This window comes from Salvelinus fontinalis, chromosome 24, assembly GCF_029448725.1.
Source record: "Salvelinus fontinalis isolate EN_2023a chromosome 24, ASM2944872v1, whole genome shotgun sequence".
In the NCBI taxonomy this organism is placed as follows: Eukaryota; Metazoa; Chordata; class Actinopteri; order Salmoniformes; family Salmonidae; genus Salvelinus; species Salvelinus fontinalis.
In genome coordinates this window covers 1,450,815-1,472,958 of record NC_074688.1, presented here as the reverse complement: position 1 = coordinate 1,472,958, position 22,144 = coordinate 1,450,815, and the positions used below count along the sequence as shown (strand labels likewise).

General features: G+C 48.6%; 1 protein-coding gene across 1 annotated transcript in view; it reads left to right on the top strand.

Moving 5' to 3' along the window:
* LOC129821728 (beta-1,3-glucosyltransferase-like) overlaps positions 1-22,144 on the top strand; it is a 154,996-nt gene that overhangs the window by 120,831 nt on the left and 12,021 nt on the right. The window contains exons 10-11 of the mRNA XM_055879328.1: positions 162-231; positions 709-822. Of these exons, the coding sequence (XP_055735303.1) occupies positions 162-231; positions 709-822 (184 nt within the window). The remainder of the gene's footprint in view (positions 1-161; positions 232-708; positions 823-22,144) is intronic.

The window sequence follows — 22,144 nt, the reverse complement described above, 5'->3', positions numbered from 1 at the left end:
CAGGGAATTTGAAAAATTCACCATCTCAATAGTGCTTCAACGATAGTGCTTCAATGACAACAGCTCCTCTCTTAGGATGTATGTTCCTTCAATAGGGTGCAGTGTTTTTCCTGACCACGTGACCTGACCAGGAAAAACTTTTTCCTGTTTTTTTTTTACAGGGGGAGCCTGTAAAGAAGGAAGACATCTTTGTCGCTGTGAAAACTTGTAAGAAGTTTCACACTGAGAGGGGTGAGTCAGATCTTTGAAGCTCCTCTGAAGCTCTGGGGTGGTGAAACTCAGACAGGGTCCATAATGTTCGTAAAATATTCATGTCGACATTTTCTCTATTCTTCTAAAAGATTGTATTTTTTGCCTTTTGAGATGTGTGCCTGGTAAAGTGCTGACTCTGTCAGGTCTGGTTTAACTCTCAGCACAAGATGTCAGTCACCAACTTGCTTTGACTAGGCTGTTTGAATTTCGGAAGCACCCGGAAAATTCGACATCAGCTCCGGCTGACATGTCGGTCACAGCTAATTGTTCTGATTTATAATCATTAAATCATGTTTATTTCAAAAAGTTCTGTGAAAAACAAGTTATATGTTTTTAACATTCATAATGAATAATGCTGCAAGTTTTCTGTATACAGAAGCCTGATTCTTCTTACTATGGTAGTGTGGAAGTGTTGAGCTGTATTGTTTTACCTGTCGTCCTGTTGTCCTGCCCCAGTCCCAGTGGTGAAGAAGACGTGGGAGAGAGAGGCATCTCTGTTGGAGTATTACAGTGACCACACTGACCCCTCCATACCTACCATCGACCTAGGAGTCCCCAACACAGAGAGAGGTGAGTTAGTCCAGGGCCTGTATCCATAAAATGTCTCAGAGTTGGAGTGCTAATCTAGGATCACTTTTGCCTAATTTAGATATGAATAATTATTAAGATTACATGGACAGGGAGGACCTGGTCCTAGATCAGCACACTTAATCTGAGATGCAATGTGAATACAGGCCCTGCTCCCATCCCTATATCCACTCTAGTCAGGACCTGTTGCAATTGAGACAATTTGATGCAATTTCAAAAGTACAGTTGAAAAGTTCAGAGTTGATTTTGTTCAAAGATAAAGATCGCTAAATAATGTGTATGAAGCTAAGATCTAAGACAATTCACTTCATAAAAATCTAAGTTTGTCAGATGTTTTTAGACCTCTTATTTCGAGATGACATTATGTCGCATGCTAGCAGATGTGTAGAATTAGCTATATGCCCAAGTGAATTGAATAGATAAGGACTGAATTATTTCCTGATTTGATTCAGTCTGACAAACTCTGGCAGATGGCAAGTCTGATGCTACAGGTACAACAAGGCATGTTATACCAGTCTACCAATTGCACTACACATTATATTGTGTTGTTATTATTTAATCAAGCATAATTTGATCCTGCTCTCATAAGATTTGGGATGCAACAAAGGGCTGTGGGAACATTTTGTGCCTCTGTTTTGCCACTGCTTTTTCATGAGGTTGTTAATTGGGTGTCTTGTCTGTGACAGATGCGCAATCTGCGAATTTACTAAAATGTCAGCTCTCATCTTTTCCACGGTTCTCAATGTAAAACGACGAAAGCCGGATAGTTTTATTTTCTTCATGATTGCGACCTGGGTCATTTTCATTCAGGACTATTGTGACAGACTGCATCTATTGAAGTGTAAGTGATAGTAACAATGTCAGCATGACTTCAGGTAGACCTGTTAATAATGTCGAATATGCCCACAGTAGCAGGAATTTGAATATGCTGGCTCGATCAGATGTTTTGTGATTTGATAGATTCAGTCTTAAATACTAATAGTCTTAAGATACTGTAAGATTTCGATACGATTTAGTCTTATCAGGTGGAAATGCCCAACTTTTAGGATGGTTTTGGAATGAATATGGAAACCTCCGATTCAACCAGTACCTGTAACGATTGTCGTACTCTTCCTCCTCCTCGGACGAACCCAACATAGAAACACAATACATAGAAATGCCCACCCAGCTCACGTCCTGACCAACAAAACAAAGGATTAACACAATAACTAGGGTCAGGACGTGACAGTACCCCTGCGACCGCACCACCTAAACCTATAGGGGAGGGTTTGGGTGGGCATCTGTCCGCGGCGGCGGCTCTGGCGCAGGACGTGGACCCCACTTCACCCTTGTCTTTGTCCGCTTCTGTGGCCTCCTCAAGGTGGCGACCCTTGCCACCGACCTTGGACTGGGAACCCTAGACATGGGTCCCGCTGGACTTAGGGGCAGCCCCGGACTGAGGGACAACTCCGGACTGGCTGGCTCTGGCGGATCCTGGCTGGCTGGCTCTGGCGGATCCTGGCTGGCTGGCTCTGGCGGATCCTGGCTGGCTGGCGGCTCTGGCTGGTCAAGGCTGGCTGACGGCTCTGGCTGGTCAAGGCTGGCTGACGGCTCTGGCTGCTCAAGGCTGGCTGACGGCTCTGGCTGGTCAAGGCTGGTCATGGCTGGCTGACGGCTCTGGCTGGTCATGGCTGGCTGACGGCTCTGGCTGGTCATGGCTGGCTGACGGCTCTGGCTGGTCATGGCTGGCTGACGGCTCTGGCTGGTCATGGCTGGCTGACGGCTCTGGCTGGTCATGGCTGGCTGACGGCTCTGGCTGGTCATGGCTGGCTGACGGCTCTGGCTGGTCCTGGCTGGCTGGATGGCTCTGGCTGGTCCTGGCTAGACGGCTCTCGCTGGTCCTGGCTGGACGGCTCTGGCTGGTCCTGGCTGGACGGCTCTGGCTGGTCCTGGCTGGACGGCTCTGGCTGATCCTGGCTGGACGGCTCTGGCTGATCCTGGCTGGACGGCTCTGGACAGACGGGCAGCTCTGACGGCTCGGGACAGACGGTCAGCTCTGACGGCGCTTGGCAGACGGGCACACCTGTAGGGAGGAGACGGAGAGACAGCTTGGTGCGTGGGGCTGCCACAGGACCCACCAGGCTGGAGAGACCTACAGGAGGCTTGATGTTAAGAGGAGGCACCTGAAGGACCGGGCTGTGGGGGAGCACTGGAGCTCTGGTGCGCAGCCTTTGCACCACTCCCCCAGGCTGGAGTACTATTCCAGCCCGTACCCTCCAGAGTGCAGGCACAGGTTGAACCGGGCTGTGGATGAGCACTGGAGATCTAGTGCCTACTACGCGCACCTCTCCCTTAGGCTCCACTCCCACATTTGCCCGGTACGAGCGAAGCCTATGCATAGGACGTACTGCACCCTCCCAGCGCCCCGGAGACACAGCACGCAGAGCCGGCGCAGGATACCCTGGACCGAAACTGCGTACCGGAGACCAGACGCGCTGAGCAGGCACAACACGCCCCGGCTGGATGCCCACACTCACACGACACTTTCGGAGGGCGCACCGGGCTATGGGCACGCACTGGCGACACCGTGCGCTTAACCGCATAACACGGTGCCTGACCAGTGACGCGTTGCTTATAATAAGCACGAGGAGTGCGCTCAGGTCTGCTACCTGGCTTAGCCACACTCCTTTCTAGCCTCCCCCCAAAAAAATTATGGGGCTGCCTCTCGTACCTGTCACGCTGCCTTGCTGCCTCCTCATATCGCCGCCGCTCAGCTTTCGCTTCCTCCAGCTCAGCTTTGGGGCGGCGATACTCCCCAGCCTGTGCCCAGGGTCCTTCTCCGTTCAAGATCTCCTCCCATGTCCATGAATCCTGGGATTCCTGCGGTTGCTGTCGCTGCCCTTTTCCCTGCTGCTTGATCCTAGTTTGGTGGGTGATTCTGTAACGATTGTCAATCAATCAATCAATCAATTTTATTTTATATAGCCCTTCGTACATCAGATAATATCTCGAAGTGCTGTACAGAAACCCAGCCTAAAACCCCAAACAGCTAGAATGCAGGTGTAGAAGCACGGTGGCTAGGAAAAACTCCCTAGAAAGGCCAAAACCTAGGAAGAAACCTAGAGAGGAACCAGGCTATGAGGGGTGGCCAGTCCTCTTCTGGCTGTGCCGGGAGGAGATTATAACAGAACTATGCCAAGATGTTCAAAAATGTTCATAAGTGACAAGCATGGTCAAATAATAATCATGAATAATTTTCAGTTGGCTTTTCATAGCTGATCATTAAGAGTTGAAAAACAACAGGTCTGGGACAGGTGGCGGTTCCATAACCGCAGGCAGAACAGCTGAAACTGGAATAGCAGCAAGGCCAGGCGGACTGGGGACAGCAAGGAGTCACCACGGGCGGCAGTCCCGACGCATGGTCCTAGGGCCCAGGTCCTCCGAGAGAAAGAAAGAGAGAAGGAGAAAATTAGAGAGAGCCAAGATTTTCAAAATGTTCATAAATGACAAGCATGGTCAAATAATAATCAGGAATAAATCTCAGTTGGCTTTTCATAGCCGATCATTAAGAGTTGAAAACAGCAGGTCTGGGACAGGTAGGGGTTCCATAACCGCAGGCAGAAGAGTTGAAACTGGAATAGCAGCAAGGCCAGGCGGACTGAGGGCAGCAAGGAGTCACCACGGCCGGTAGTCCCGACGTATGGTCCTAGGGCTCAGGTCCTCCGAGAGAAAGAAAGAGAGAAGGAGAAAATTAGAGAGAGCCAAGATTTTCAAAATGTTCATAAATGACAAGCATGGTCAAATAATAATCAGGAATAAATCTCAGTTGGCTTTTCATAGCCGATCATTAAGAGTTGAAAACAGCAGGTCTGGGACAGGTGGGGGTTTCGTAACCGCAGGCAGAAACAGTTGAAACTGGAATAGCAGCAAGGCCGGGCGGACTGGGGACAGCAAGGTGTCAGCATGCCCGGTAGTCCTGACGTATGGTCCTAGGGCTCAGGTTCTCAGAGAGAAAGAGAGAACGAGAGAATTAGAGAGAGCATACTTAAATTCACACAGGACACTGGATAAGACAGGAGAAGTACTCCAGGTATAACCAACTGACCCTAGCCCCCCGACACATAAACTACTGCAGCATAAATACTGGAGGCTGAGACAGGAGCGGTCAGGAGACACTGTGGCCCCATCCGAAGAAACCCCCGGACAGGGCCAAACAGGAAGGAAATAACCCCACCCACTCTGCCAAAGCACAGCCCCCACACCACTAGAGGGATATCCTCAACCACCAACTTACAATCCTGAGACAAGGCAGAGTATAGCCCACAAAGGTCTCCACCACAGCACAACCAAGGGGGGGCGCCAACCCAGACAGGAAGTTCACGTCAGTAACTCAACCCACTCAAGTGACGCACCCCTCCTAGGGACGGCATGAAAGAGCACCAGCAAGCCAGTGACTCAGCCCCAGTAACAGGGTTAGAGGCAGAGAATCCCAGTGGAGAGAGGGGAACCTGCCCTGGAGAGACAGCAAGGGCGGTTCGTTGCTCCAGAGCCTTTCCGTTCACCTTCACACTCCTGTCGTACTCTTCCTCCTCCTCGGACGAGGAGAGGAGAGAGGGATCGGAAGACCAATGTGCAGCGAGGTATGATGACATTATTTATTTATTTAAAGACGAACACGAACACGAAAAACACTTGGAAAATTACAAAACAACGTAGACTGACCTAAAACATGAGAACTTACAAATACACGAAGAACGCACGAAACAGGTACAGACTACAAACCAACGCTACAGTCCCGTGTGGTACTAACATACATACAGACACGGAAGACAATCACCCACAAACAACCAGTGAGAACAACCTACCTTAATATGACTCTCAATCAGAGGAAACGCCAAACACCTGCCTCTAATTGAGAGCCATACCAGGCAACCCATTAACCCAACATAGAAACAGAACACATAGAAATGCCCACCCAGCTCACGTCCTGACCAACAAAACAAAGGATTAACACAATAACTAGGGTCAGAACGTGACAGTACCACTTCTCTGCGAGTAAATGACCGTTACTGACTTGAGTTTTATAGAAGAGTTCAAGTAAACACTGAATAGGGTTGTTAGCTATCAACCTTGCTCTCTTCTGATTTTATCTTAATTATGACAATTTCACCTATCAATTCTGCAATGGGAAAGGGGCAGGGGAAGGGAATGGTGTGTAATGGAATGCTTGTGCTGTAATATGCAGTAAATCAGTGTATCTGGAACAGACAAAGCCAACACTCTTTCTTTCACGCACAATCCAACAGAGCCGGGGCTGTGTAATCACCCTACTTATCATTATTCAACGGCAGGCTAAATCGGAAATCAAAAACCTTGGTTGGCCTTGGCGTAGCGCTGGCATGGAACGCTCATTCGCCACTCTGTCATCATTCCAAATGGCACCCTATTCACTACATAGTGCACTACTTTTAACCAGACACTTATTTGATTTCTGTCAACATTCAACTGGTAAAAGTTGATTGTCATATGATTAAGAGAAGAAAATGGCCTTAAAAGGGGCAGCTCCCTATTTTAATGTTGACGTCTATTTAACAGACTGTTAAATTCTGTTAAATAGCCATCACTAACACATTAGAGGCTCCTGCCCTATATACATATACTTGGAATCACTGGTCACTTTAATAATGGAACACTAGACACTTAAAAAAAAAAAAAAAGAATACATATTTTGCAGTACTCATCTCATGTATAAACTGTATTCTATCCTATTCTACTGTATCTACAGTTGAAGTCGGAAGTTTATATACACTTAGGCTGGAGTCATTAAAACTCGTTTTTCAACCACTACACAAATTTATTGTTAACAAACTATAGTTTTTGCAAGTCGATTAGGACATTTACTTTATGCATGACAAGTCATTTTTCCAACAATTGTTTGCAGACAGATTATTTCACTTATAATTCACTGTATCACAATTCCAGTGGGTCAGAAGTTTACATACACTAAGTTGACTGTGCCTTTAAACAGCTTGGAACATTCCAAAAAATTATGGCATGGCTTTATAAGCTTCTGATAGGCTAATTGACATAATTTGAGTCAATTGGAGGTGTACCTTTGGATGTATGTCAAGGCCTACCTTAGAATTCAGTGCCTCTTTGCTTGACATCATGGGAAAAACAAAAGAAATCAGCCAAGACCTCAGAAAATAAATTGTAGACCTCCACAAGTCTGGTTCATCCTTGGGAGCAATTTCCAAACGCCTGAAGGTACCACGTTCATCTGTACAAACAATAGTACGCAAGTATAAACACCATGGGACCACACAGCCGTCATACCGCTCAGGAAGGAGACGCGCTCTGTATCCTAGAGATGAACGTACTTTGGTGCAAAAAGTGCAAATCAAACCCAGAACAACTTAAAGGACCTTGTGAAGATGCTAGCAGAAACGGGTACAAAAATATCTATATCCACAGTAAAACGAGTCCCATATCAACATGGGCAAGGAAAAAGCCACTGCTCCAAAACAGCCCTAAAAAAGCCAGACTACGGTTTGTAAATGCAAATGGGGACAAATATCGTACTTTTTGGAGAAATGTCCTCTGGTCTGATGAAACAAAAATAGAACTGTTTGGCTATAATGACCATTGTTATGTTTGGAGGAAAACGGGGGAGGCTTGCAAGCTGAAGAACACTCTCCCAAACGTGAAGGACGGGGGTGGCAACATCATGTTGTGGGGGTGCTTTGCTGCAGGAGGGACTGGTGCACTTCACAAAATAGATGGCATAATGAGGAAAGGAAACTATGTGGATATATTGAAGCAACATCTCAAGACATCAGTCTGGAAGTTCAAACTTGGTCGCAAATGGGTCTTCCAAATGGACAATGACCCCAAGCATACTTCCAAAGTTGTGGCAAAATGGCTTAAGGACAACAAAGTCAAGGTATTGGAGTGGCCATCACAAAGCCCTGACCTCAATCCCATAGAAAATTTGTGGGCAGAACTGAAAAAGCATGTGCGAGCAAGGAGGCCTACAAACCTGTGTAACGGTCCTGACCTGTTTTATGTTGTTTTTGTATGTGTTTAGGTCAGGGCATGTGTTTTGGGTGGGCAGTCTATGTTATCTGTTTCTATGTTGGTTTTGGTTGCCTGGTATGGCTCTTAATTAGAGGCAGGTGTTTTGCGTTCTCCTCTAATTAAGAGTCATATTTAGGTAGGGTGTTCTCACTGTTTGTTTGTGGGTGATTGTCTCCTGTGTCTGTGTCGATGTTACACCATACGGGATTGTTTCGGTTTGTTCGTGCGTTTTTGTAGTAAGTACTTGTTCGTTCGTTCATTGCTACACATGGGAGGAGATCCTGGCTGGTAGGGATCGCCTCCCATGGGAACAGCTGGAGGCACTGAGGAGAGCAGAGGCTACCGGAGAGAGGAACCGGAGCTATGAGGGAACGCGTCTGGCACGGAAGCCCAAAAAGCCCGTAAGTAACACCCAAAAATTTCTTGGGGGGGGGGGGGGGGGATAAGAGGTAGTGGGCCAAGGGCAGGTAGGAGACCTGCGCCCACTTCCCAGGCTTACCGTGGAGAGCGGGAGTACGGGCAGGCGCCGTGTTACGCAGGAGAGCGCACGGTGTCTCCTGTACGAGTGCATAGCCCAGTGCGGGTTATTCCACCTCCCCGCACTGGTAGGGCTAGATTGGGTATTGAGCCAGGTGTCATGAGGCCGGCTCAACGCGTCTGGTCTCCAGTACGTCTCCTCGGGCCGGCATACATGGCATCGGCCTTACGCATGGTTTCCCCGGTTCGCCTACATAGGCTGGTGCGGGTTATTCCACCTCCCCGCACTGGTCGGGCGACCGGGAGCATTCAACCAGGTAAGGTTGGGCAGGCTCAATGCTCAAGAGTGCCAGTACGCCTCCACGGTCCGGTATTTCCGGCGCCACCTCCCCGCCCCAGCCTAGTACCTACAGTGCCTACACTACGCACTAGGCTACCAGTGCGTCTCCTGAGCCCAGTTCCTCCTCCACGCACTCTCTCTGTAGTGCGTGTATCCAGTTCGGTGCCTCCAGTTCCGGCACCACGCACAAAGCCTCCTGTGCGTCTCCAGAGCCCTGTACACACTGTTTCTTCTCCCCCTACTAATCCTGATGTGCTTGTCCTCAGCCCGGTGTCACCAGTGCCGGTACCTCGCATCAGGTATAGAGTGGGCTTTGAGAATACAGTGTGCCCTGTCCCTGCTCCCCGCACTAGTAGGAAGGTGCTTATCCTTAGCCCGGTGCCTCCAGTTCCGGCACCACGCACCAGGTCTACAGTGCGCCGTATCCGGCCAGAGCCATCCGTCTCCCCAGCGCCATCTGAGCCATCCGTCTCCCCAGCGCCATCTGAGCCATCCGTCTCCCCAGCGCCGTCTGAGCCATCCGTCTGCCATGAGCCTGCAAAGCCGCCCGTCTGCCATGAGCCTGCAAAGCCGCCCGTCTGCCATGAGCCTACAGAGCCGTCCGCCAGACAGGAGCCGCTAGAGCCGCCCGCCAGACAGGAGCCGCTAGAGCCGCCCGCCAGACAGGATCCGCCAGAGCCGCCCACCAGACAGGATCTGCCAGAGCCGCCAACCAGACAGGATCTGCCAGAGCCGCCAACCAGACAGGATCTGCCAGAGCCGCCAACCAGACAGGATCTGCCAGAGCCGCCAGCGAGCCATGAGCAGCCAGAGCCGTCAGAGAGCCATGAGCGTCGAGAGCCGTCAGCCTGCCATGAGCGTCGAGAGCCGTCAGCCTGCCATGAGCGTCGAGAGCCGTCAGCCTGCCATGAGCGTCGAGAGCCGTCAGCCTGCCATGAGCGTCGAGAGCCGTCAGCCTGCATAGACCTGCCAGAGTCCCTCAGCCAGGATCTGCCAGAGTATATCAGCCGGGACCTGCCCCTTGTCCCGGTGCTGCCCCTTATCCCGGTGCTGCCCCTTATCCCGGTGCTGCCCCTTGTCCCGGTGCTGCCCCTTATCCCGGTGCTGGTCTTTATCCTGGTGCTGCCCCTTGTCCCGGTGCTGCCCCTTGTCCCGGTGCTGCCCCTTGTCCCGGTGCTGCCCCTTGTCCCGGTGCTGCCCCTTGTCCCGGTGCTGCCCCTTGTCCCGGTGCTGCCCCTTGTCCCGGTGCTGCCCCTTCTCCTGGTGCTGGCCGTTTATTTAGGGGATGTGAGTTTTAGGGTGGTCATTGGGAGGGGAAGACAGAAACGGGGAGTGACTATGGTGGTGTGGGGACAGCGTCCAGAGCCGGAGCCACCACCGTGGTCAACTGCCCACCCAGACCCTCCCCTGGACTTTGTGCTGGTGCGCCCGGCGTTCGCACCTTGAGGGGGGGGTTCTGTAACGGTCCTGACCTGTTTTATGTTGTTTTTGTATGTGTTTAGGTCAGGGCATGTGTTTTGGGTGGGCAGTCTATGTTATCTGTTTCTATGTTGGTTTTGGTTGCCTGGTATGGCTCTTAATTAGAGGCAGGTGTTTTGCGTTCTCCTCTAATTAAGAGTCATATTTAGGTAGGGTGTTCTCACTGTTTGTTTGTGGGTGATTGTCTCCTGTGTCTGTGTCGATGTTACACCATACGGGATTGTTTCGGTTTGTTCGTGCGTTTTTGTAGTAAGTACTTGTTCGTTCGTTCTGCGTGTGTTATGTCAGTTCGTCGTACTAGTCTGTCTATTTTCGTTTTGTTATTTTGTTAGTTTATTCAAGTATAGTTTGTTTTCGTTTTGTCATATAAATAAAACTCATCATGTTTTCACAACCCGCTGCGCCTTGGCTCGATCACTACACCTCCTCTTCTTATGAAGAGAGAGAGGAACGCCGTTACAGAATCACCCACAAATATAGAGCCAAGCAGCGGAGTAAATGGAGTAAGGGACAGGAAAGGAAGGAGCAATGGACATGGGACGATATATTGGACGGAAAGGGTTGCTACACATGGGAGGAGATCCTGGCTGGTAGGGATCGCCTCCCATGGGAACAGCTGGAGGCACTGAGGAGAGCAGAGGCTACCGGAGAGAGGAACCGGAGCTATGAGGGAACGCGTCTGGCACGGAAGCCCAAAAAGCCCGTAAGTAACACCCAAAAATTTCTTGGGGGGGGGGGGGGGGGGGGATAAGAGGTAGTGGGCCAAGGGCAGGTAGGAGACCTGCGCCCACTTCCCAGGCTTACCGTGGAGAGCGGGAGTACGGGCAGGCGCCGTGTTACGCAGGAGAGCGCACGGTGTCTCCTGTACGAGTGCATAGCCCAGTGCGGGTTATTCCACCTCCCCGCACTGGTAGGGCTAGATTGGGTATTGAGCCAGGTGTCATGAGGCCGGCTCAACGCGTCTGGTCTCCAGTACGTCTCCTCGGGCCGGCATACATGGCATCGGCCTTACGCATGGTTTCCCCGGTTCGCCTACATAGGCTGGTGCGGGTTATTCCACCTCCCCGCACTGGTCGGGCGACCGGGAGCATTCAACCAGGTAAGGTTGGGCAGGCTCAATGCTCAAGAGTGCCAGTACGCCTCCACGGTCCGGTATTTCCGGCGCCACCTCCCCGCCCCAGCCTAGTACCTACAGTGCCTACACTACGCACTAGGCTACCAGTGCGTCTCCTGAGCCCAGTTCCTCCTCCACGCACTCTCTCTGTAGTGCGTGTATCCAGTTCGGTGCCTCCAGTTCCGGCACCACGCACAAAGCCTCCTGTGCGTCTCCAGAGCCCTGTACACACTGTTTCTTCTCCCCCTACTAATCCTGATGTGCTTGTCCTCAGCCCGGTGTCACCAGTGCCGGTACCTCGCATCAGGTATAGAGTGGGCTTTGAGAATACAGTGTGCCCTGTCCCTGCTCCCCGCACTAGTAGGAAGGTGCTTATCCTTAGCCCGGTGCCTCCAGTTCCGGCACCACGCACCAGGTCTACAGTGCGCCGTATCCGGCCAGAGCCATCCGTCTCCCCAGCGCCATCTGAGCCATCCGTCTCCCCAGCGCCATCTGAGCCATCCGTCTCCCCAGCGCCGTCTGAGCCATCCGTCTGCCATGAGCCTGCAAAGCCGCCCGTCTGCCATGAGCCTGCAAAGCCGCCCGTCTGCCATGAGCCTACAGAGCCGTCCGCCAGACAGGAGCCGCTAGAGCCGCCCGCCAGACAGGAGCCGCTAGAGCCGCCCGCCAGACAGGATCCGCCAGAGCCGCCCACCAGACAGGATCTGCCAGAGCCGCCAACCAGACAGGATCTGCCAGAGCCGCCAACCAGACAGGATCTGCCAGAGCCGCCAACCAGACAGGATCTGCCAGAGCCGCCAACCAGACAGGATCTGCCAGAGCCGCCAGCGAGCCATGAGCAGCCAGAGCCGTCAGAGAGCCATGAGCGTCGAGAGCCGTCAGCCTGCCATGAGCGTCGAGAGCCGTCAGCCTGCCATGAGCGTCGAGAGCCGTCAGCCTGCCATGAGCGTCGAGAGCCGTCAGCCTGCCATGAGCGTCGAGAGCCGTCAGCCTGCATAGACCTGCCAGAGTCCCTCAGCCAGGATCTGCCAGAGTATATCAGCCGGGACCTGCCCCTTGTCCCGGTGCTGCCCCTTATCCCGGTGCTGCCCCTTATCCCGGTGCTGCCCCTTGTCCCGGTGCTGCCCCTTATCCCGGTGCTGGTCTTTATCCTGGTGCTGCCCCTTGTCCCGGTGCTGCCCCTTGTCCCGGTGCTGCCCCTTGTCCCGGTGCTGCCCCTTGTCCCGGTGCTGCCCCTTGTCCCGGTGCTGCCCCTTGTCCCGGTGCTGCCCCTTCTCCTGGTGCTGGCCGTTTATTTAGGGGATGTGAGTTTTAGGGTGGTCATTGGGAGGGGAAGACAGAAACGGGGAGTGACTATGGTGGTGTGGGGACAGCGTCCAGAGCCGGAGCCACCACCGTGGTCAACTGCCCACCCAGACCCTCCCCTGGACTTTGTGCTGGTGCGCCCGGCGTTCGCACCTTGAGGGGGGGGTTCTGTAACGGTCCTGACCTTTTTTATGTTGTTTTTGTATGTGTTTAGGTCAGGGCATGTGTTTTGGGTGGGCAGTCTATGTTATCTGTTTCTATGTTGGTTTTGGTTGCCTGGTATGGCTCTTAATTAGAGGCAGGTGTTTTGCGTTCTCCTCTAATTAAGAGTCATATTTAGGTAGGGTGTTCTCACTGTTTGTTTGTGGGTGATTGTCTCCTGTGTCTGTGTCGATGTTACACCATACGGGATTGTTTCGGTTTGTTCGTGCGTTTTTGTAGTAAGTACTTGTTCGTTCGTTCTGCGTGTGTTATGTCAGTTCGTCGTACTAGTCTGTCTATTTTCGTTTTGTTATTTTGTTAGTTTATTCAAGTATAGTTTGTTTTCGTTTTGTCATATAAATAAAACTCATCATGTTTTCACAACCCGCTGCGCCTTGGCTCGATCACTACACCTCCTCTTCTTATGAAGAGAGAGAGGAACGCCGTTACAACCTGACTCAGTTACAACAGCTCTGTCAGGAGGGAATGGGCCAAAATTCACCCAACTTATTGTGGGAAGCATGTGGAAGGCTGCCCTAAATGTTTAACCCAAGTTAAACAATTTAAAGGTAATGCTACCAAATACTAATTGAGTGAATTAGATCATTCGCTGAAATAAATCATTCTCTCTACTATTATTCTGACATTTCACATTCTTAAAATAAAGTGGTGATCCTAACTGACCTAAAACAGGGCATTTTTACTGGGATTAAATGTCAGGAATTGTGAAAACTGAGTTGAAATGTATTTGGCTAAGGTGTATGTAAACCTCCGACTTCAACTCTGTCTATGCCTCTCTGACATTGCTCGCCCAATGTTTATATATTCCTAATTCCATTCCTTTACTTTTGATTTGTGTGTGTTGTTGTGAAATTGTTAGATATTACCTCGCTGTCGGAGCTAGAAACTCTAGCATTTCGCTACACCCGCTATAACATCTGCTAAACACGTGCACTTTGTGTGACCAATAACATTTGATTTGATGTTATTTGACCCAATATTATGGCCATAGGATGAGCAAATGTATCTTGTTGAGATTTAATTGGGGAAAAAACTTTGTGTGATCTGAGTCTCATTTATGAGTTTCTCTTATTTTAACTACAGTAGTCATGTCACCACCCGGTCAGCTACAGTGAGTCCTCCTACCATTACCTCCTACCATTACATTTGTTCATATCCTTTGCTAGTTACTGAGCTATTAGCCCAGTTATAGATAAGTGTATAGTCAGCAATAGAGGAGTGATTGCTTCCGACAAGAACACAAAACGTGTACATTTCTAGAGCTTTTTTTGGTCTGAAGAGGCAGTGTTGTATTTTGAGACTGGCTTGAAAAAGCTAAGTAGCCAATAGACAGAGGGTAGCATAATTTCTCTGATTTTCTGTAATAATGGAATGGGAATAATAATGTGTTTTATTTTGTAAAGTTTTTTTTTTTCTTCTTCAAAGGTCAAAGGTAGGCCTACATTGAACACCACACGTTGGCCGCTACTGTAGGCTGAATGATAGCACAGCTATTTCTATGTTAAAATGTAATGGGATGCATTTTCTCCATTGTTTTTGAAAGTAGGCCACTCTGGTAGGCCTACATTCTGATCAAATATCCACAGTAGTCTACTTGGCCACTGTTAAAACTGTAACTTTAAGTGGGTACAGCCTCAGTGTTCACAGTCATTTTTTTCTAACAAGAGGGCTTTGTGTTGGGCCCTACTTCTTCCTAGTTAAGAAATAAGAGGTAGCCCTACTGTACCTGTTTGACAGACAGAATTATAGTCGACTATCCCATATATTTTCTCAGCCAATTCCTTCAGTCACCATGCCCTCCTTAAAAAACAAGGTGCTTTTTCTCTGTGCATACCTAGTCGTGGGATAGGCTAAATAAATACAACAGAATAGTGCAAATTATAAGAATAGTGATAAAGGAAGCGAAATATGCTGTGTAGATCATGCCCAGAGCTCATGGTTGAGCCGTAGCAAAATTAGAGCTGGAGAGTGGGCCAACACTCCCAACTTTTTTTTAATTCTCTCAGCACTCCAGCCAAATTACGCATGCGGGTCTCCTCACTTAACTCAACTCACATGCTCTGGTGTTGTATTAAAAAATATTATTCTTGTCTCCAGTCATGTAAAATGATGTAAAATTACATGAAATGTGTTTATCAAAGGCTTTATTTTCTCGGATCCCCAAATACGATGATAGATTCAAGCAATGCTTTTATTACACTGAACAAAAATTGAAATGCAACATGCAACAATTTTATTGGTTGGGAATACAGATGTGTATCAAATACCTAAAAAAAAAAAGGTAAGGGAGTGGATCAGAAAACCAGTCAGTATCTGCTGTGACCACCATTTGCCTCATGCAGCACGACACATCTCCTTCACATACAGTTTATCAGGGTGTCGATTGTGGCCTGTGGAATGTTGTCCCACTCCTCTTCAATTGAAGTGCGAAGTTGCTGGATATTGGCGGGAACTGGAACATGCTGTTGTACATGTCGATCCAGAGCATCCCGAACGTGCTCAATGGGTTACATGTCTAGTGAGTATGGTATCAGCAAACCGCTCGCCCACACGACGCCATACACGCTGTCACACAAATCAGGCCTTCATGGTCGAATTGCTGCAAAAAAAACACTACTAATAAGAAGAGACTTGCTCGGGCCAAGAAACACGAGCGATGGACATTAGACCGGTGGAAATCTGTCCTTTGGTCTGATGAGTCCAAATTTGAGATTTTTGGTTCTAACCGCAGTGAGACACAGAGTAGGTGAACGGATGATCTCCGCATGTGTGGTTCCCACCGTGACATGGAGGGGTGATGGTGTGGGGTTGCTTTGCTGGTGACACTGTCTGTGATTTATTTAGAATTCAAGGCACACTTAACCAGCATGGCAACCACAGCATTCTGAAGCGATACGCCATCCCATCTGGTTTGCGCTTAGTGACCCAAAACAAACCTTCAGTCTGTGTAAGTGCTATTTGACCAAGAAGGAGAGTGATGGTGCTTCATCAGATGACCTGGCCTCCACAATCACCCAACCTGAACCCAATTGAGATGGTTTGGGATGAGTTGGACTGTAGAGTGAAGGAAAAGCAGCCAACAAGCACTCAGCATATGTAGGAACTCATTCAAGACTGTTGGAAAAGCATTCCTCCTGAAGAAAATGTCAAGAGTGTGCAAAGCTGTCATCAAGGCAAAGGGTTTGAAGAATCTGAAATATAAAATATGTTAGAACACTTTTTTTGGTTACTACATGATTCCATATGTGTTATTTCATAGTGTTGATGTCTTCACTATTATTCTACAATGTAGAAAATAGTAAAAATAAAGAAAACCCTTGAATGAGTAGTTGTGTACAAACCTTTGACTGGTACTGTATCTACAGTAATGAAATTGCATTCTATTGGTGCATCCTACTTATTAGTCAACCAAAGACAGATCGGCTCTTGTTGTCAAATTGACTGGGCCTGAGCCGCACGCTAACCGAATCAGTTAGCTTTACGGAGATGCTCAAATTGACTGGAGCCACTCAAGTTGACTGAGCCTAAGACTAACGCTAACCGATTGTGGCACGTGCGGTGCTCAGGAAGTGTAAAGTGGGTGTTGTTCCCACTGTGAGAATTAAAACCTATCAGAACCAAAAGCCATGGATAGATGTCAGCATTTCGCGCAAAACTGAAAATGTGAATCACCACATGTTGGTAAAGCATTCTTCCTGAAGCTTCTTGAGAAAATGTTCCTGTAATCCATGGCTTCTGGTTGGGATATGTACATACGGTCACTGTGGGGACGACATCGTCAATGCACTTATTGATGAAGCCGGTGACTGAGGTGGTATACTCCTCAATTTTTATTTTTATTTATCTAGGCAAGTCAGTTAAGAACAAATTCTTATTTTCAATGACAGCCTAGGAAGAGTGGGTTAACTGCCTTATTCAGGGGCAGAACGACAGATTTTTACCTTGTCAGCTCGGGGATTCGAGCTTGAAACCTTTCGGTTACTAGTCCAACGCTCTAACCACTAGGCTACCTGCCGCCCCAATGCCATTGGATCACGGGAACATATTCCAGTGTGTGTTAGTAAAACAGTCCTGTAACGTATTGAGTGAGTCACTGGTACTTCCTGCTTTAGTTTTTGCTTTTAAGCAGGAATCACGAGGATAAAGTTATGGTCAGATTTGCCAAATGGAGGGCGAGGCGGAGAGAGGGGTAACAAGACGAGGGTGCTACAGGGAAAGACAAGGAAATAATGAGAGCACCTCGAGGGGACTGTTAAATGAAGCATGAGGGTCTGTGTATTCTATGTGATGGTGGTGCTTGCCTATGGGGTATTTCACCATATCTCTCAGTCCCGATGGCTGGAGAGAGGGACAGACGGGGGATTCCGATGGCGATGAGCGACATTATTTCGCTGGGTTCTTGCTGTTTGTTATGGAGTGGTCCTCCTGTAACAGACTGCGATCCCTGGTCAAAAGTAGTGCACTATAAAGGAAATAGGGTGCCATTTAGGACGAAGTCTGTGCCGGTGGGTATTATTACAGCAGTAAGTCGGACCCCAGCTAGCTTCACTGTGTAACTTTCTCTTTTCCGTCTCCTGATTAGTCATTTTATTACTCCCTCTAAGCCTACATTCATCTCCTCTGTTGTTGTACAGTATCTGACTTTTTTTGGCCAGGTTGGATAAAGATTTTTCAATTAAATTTAATTCTAGTCAGACAGGGCATAATAGCCTCATTGATTTCCTCTCGCCTCAAGGATTCCCCTACTGTGACGGGAATGAGAGCTTTGATTCTGTGGACCATGTCTCTGAATTGAAATACATCTGGTCTGTAAAGTCAAGTCAAGTTGTCGGACATTGTATTAAGTCTTTCAACAAAGTCAGTATGTGGCTACAGACAACAATCTAGCTTTCATGATCCAAGATGGCATAGCAGTCGGATGTCTGTTTTTGTCTTGTCCCTTCCCGTCTATATATCGCTTTCTTCGTATATATTTAAAAAGATATATATCTCAATTCCCATCTACGGATTGAACATAATCTCCTGCAACCCGCCTCACCCAATGTGGTACGGATCTGCTATTTCTTATATTTTAGAAACGGAACCCCCATCAGAAGCTAGGAAGCTAACTAGCTGCTAGCTGTCAGTTATCCACTTGTAGGCGGTCATCACCGTTAACTCGGACATCAACCAGCCTAAGCCCGGTCAATTCATGCAAGTCTGCACAGCGCAATATCAACCCAGAGCATATCGGACTGCTTTTTCTCTACCACATCTATGGATTCCTACCGCAAACTCTGAACCTTTACACCGGATCATTGCAGCTAGCTAGCTGCTATCTGAGTGGCTACTCCTGGCTAACGTCTCTGTCCCGAAGCAAGCACCAGTTAGCCTGGAGATAGCCTCGAGCTAGGCCCATCTCCCAGCTAGCCGAAGAGGTCCATCAGCCAATTCTTGGGCTACAATAACTCTTTTACTAATTGCCTCAGACCCTTTACTGCCGACACGGAGGCCCGCCGATCCATCACGACAGGTCTGCCGACGGAACCGTCCGAGGGGGTTTCAACAGGTTCTTCCGTTGCGACGTCCCCTGGAGGCCCATCTACTAGCCTGCTAACCCCGGCCCACTAGCTGTCTGAATCGCCGTGTCTCCAGCTCGCCAAGCTGCTCACTGGACCCTATGATCCCTCGGCTACACATGCCTCTCCCTAATGTCAATATGCCTTGTCTATTGCTGTTTTGGTTAGTGATTATTGTCTTATTTCACTGTAGAGCCTCCAGCCCTGCTCAATATGCCTTAGCTAGCACTTTTGCTAGCACCTAGGTTTACCTCCACTGTACTCACATCCTACCATACCCTTGTCTGTACATTATGCCTTGAATCTATTCTTCCGCGCCCAGAAACCTACTCCTTTTACTCTGTTCCAAATGCACTAGACGACCAGTTCTTATAACCTTTAGCCGTACCCTTATCCTACACCACCTCTGTTCCTCTGGTGATGTAGAAGGACAACCCAAGCCCTGCAGCCTCCAGCACCACTCCCATTCCGAAGGCGCTCTCATTTGTTGACTTCTGTAACTGTAAAAGTCTTGGTTTCATGCATGTTAACATTAGAAGCCTCCTCCCGAAGTTTGTTTTATTCACTGCTTTAGCACACTCCGCCAACCCGGATGTCCTAGCCGTGTCTGAATCCTGGCTTAGGAATGCCACCAAAAATCCTGACATTTCCATCCCTAACTATACAATTTTCCGACAAGATAGAACTGCCAAAGGGGATGGAGTTGCATTCTACTGCAGAGATAGCCTGCAGAATTCTGTCATACTATCCAGGTCTGTACCCAAACAATTTGAGCTTCTACTTATAAAAATCCACCTTTTCAGAAATAAGTCTCTCACTGTTGTCGCTTGTTATAGACCCCCTTCAGCCCCCAGCTGTGCCCTGGACACCATATGTGAAATATATATCTTCAGAGTTCGCACTGTTAGGTGACCTAAACTGGGACATGCTTAGCACCCCGGCCATCCTACAATCTAAGCTAGATGCCCTCAATTATCAAGGAACCTACCAGGTACAACCCTAACTCTGTAACCATGGGCACCCTCTTAGATATCATCCTGACCAACTAGCACTCTAAATACACCTCTACTGTCTTCAACCAGGATCTCAGCGATCACTGCCTCATTGCCTGCGTGTGTAATGGGTCTGGGGTCAAACGACCACCACTCATCACTGTCAAACGCTCCCTAAAACACTTCAACGAGCAGGCCTTTCTAATTGACCTGGCCCGGGTATCCTGGAAGGATATTGACCTCATCCCGTCAGTAGAGGATGCCTGGTTGTCTTTAAAAGTGCTTTCCTCACCACCTTAAATAAGCATGCAATATTCAGAAAATGTAGAACTAAGAACAGATATAGCCCTTGGTTCACTCCAGACCTGACTGCCCTTGACCAGCACAAAAACATCCTGTGGCGTACTGCATTAGCATCGAATAGCACCCGCGATATGCAACTTTTCAGGGAAGTCAGGAACCAATATACTCAGTCAGTTAGGAAAGCTAAGGCTAGCTTTTTCAAACAGAAATTTGCATCCCGTAGCACTAATTCCAAAAAGTTTTGGGACACTGTAAAGTCCATGGAGAATAAGAGCACCTCCTCCTAGCTGCCCACTGCACTGAGGATAGGAAACACTGTCACCACCTATAAATCTACGATAATCGATAATTTCAATAAACATTTTTCTATGGCTGGCATGCATTCCACTTGGCTACCCCTACCCTGGCCAACATCTCAGCACCCCCTGTAGCAACTTGCCCAACCCCCCCCCCCCCCCCCCCTGCTTGTCCTTCACCCAAATCCAGACCGCTGATGTTTTGAAAGAGCTGCAAAATCTGAATCCCTACAAATCCGCTGGGCTAGACAATCTGGACCCTCTCTTTCAAAAATGATCAGCCAAAATTGTTGCAACCCCATTACTAGCCTATTCAACCTCTCTTTCGTATCATCTGAGATACCCAAAGATTGGAAAGCTGCCGCGGTCATCCCCCTCTTCAAAGGGGGAGACACTCTAGACCCAAACTGTTATAGACCTACAGTATATCACAAAAGTGAGTACACCCCTCACATTTTTGTAAATATTTGAGTATATCTTTTCATGTGACAACACTGAAGAAATGACACTTTGCTACAATGTAAAGTAGTGAGTGTACAGCTGGTATAACAGTGTAAATTTGCTGTCCCCTCAAAATAACTCAACACACAGCCATTAATGTCTAAATCGCTGGCAACAAAAGTGAGTACACTGCTAAGTGAAAATGTCCAAATTGGGCCCAATTAGCCATTTTCCCTCCCCGGTGTCATGTGACTTGTTAGTGTTACAAGGTCTCAGGTGTGAATGGGGAGCAGGTGTGTTAAATTTGGTGTCATCGCTCTCACACTCCCTCATACTGACTGGTCACTGGAAGTTCAACATGGCACCTCATGGCAAAGAACTCTCTGAGGATCTGAAAAAAAGAATTGTTGCTCTACATAAAAATGGCCTGGGCTATAAGAAGATTGCCAAGACCCTGAAACTGAGCTGCAGCACGGTGGCCAAGACCATACAGCGGTTTAACTGGACAGGTTCCACTCAGAACAGGCCTCAACATGTTCGACCAAAGAAGTTGAATGCACGTGCTCAGCGTCATATCCAGAGGTTGTCTTTGGGAAATAGACGTATGAGTGCTGCCAGCATTGCTGCAGAGGTTGAAGGGGGGGGGTCAGCCTGTCAGTGCTCAGACCATACGCCGTACACTGCATCAAATTGGTCTGCATGGCTGTCGTCCCAGAAGGAAGCCTCTTCTAAAGATGATGCACAAGAAAGCCCGCAAACAGTTTGATGAAGACAAGCAGACTAAGGACATGGATTACTGGAACCATGTCCTGTGGTCTGATGAGACCAAGATAAACTTATTTGGTTCAGATGGTGTCAAGCGTGTGTGGCGGCAAACAGGTGAGGAGTACAAAGACTTGCCTACAGTCAAGCATGGTGGTGGGGGTGTCATGGTCTGGGGCTGCATGAGTGCTGCCGGCACAGGGGAGCTACAGTTCATTGAGGGAACCATGAATGCCAACATGTACTGTGACATACTGAAGCAGAGCATGATCCCCTCCCTTCGGAGACTGGGCCGCAGGGCAGTATTCCAACATGATAACGACCCCAAACACACCTCCAAGACGACCACTGCCTTGCTAAAGAAGCTAAGGGTAAAGGTTATGGACTGGCCAAGCATGTCTCCAGACCTAAACCCTATTGAGCATCTGTGGGGCATCCTCAAACGGAAGGTGGAGGAGTGCAAGGTCTCTAACATCCACCAGCTCCGTGATGTTGTCATGGAGGAGTGGAAGAGGACTCCAGTGGCAACCTGTGAAGCTCTGGTGAACTCCAAGAGGGTTAAGGCAGTGCTGGAAAATGATGGTGGCCACACAAAATATTGACACTTTGGCCCAATTTGGACATTTTCACTTATTTTCACTCACTTTTGTTGCCAGCGGTTTAGACATTAATGGCTGTGTGTTGAGTTATTTTGAGGGGACAGCAAATGTACAGCAAATGTTATACAAGCTGTACACTCACTACTTTACATTGTAGCAAAGTGTCATTTCTTCAGTGTTGTCACATGAAAAGATATACTCAAATATTTACAAAAATGTGAGGGGTGTACTCACTTTTGTGATATACTGTATATCCATCCTGCCCTGGCTTTCTAACATTTTGGAAAGCCAAGTTAACAAACAGATCACCGACCATTTCGAATCCCACCTTACCTTCTCCACTATGCAATCTGGTTTCCG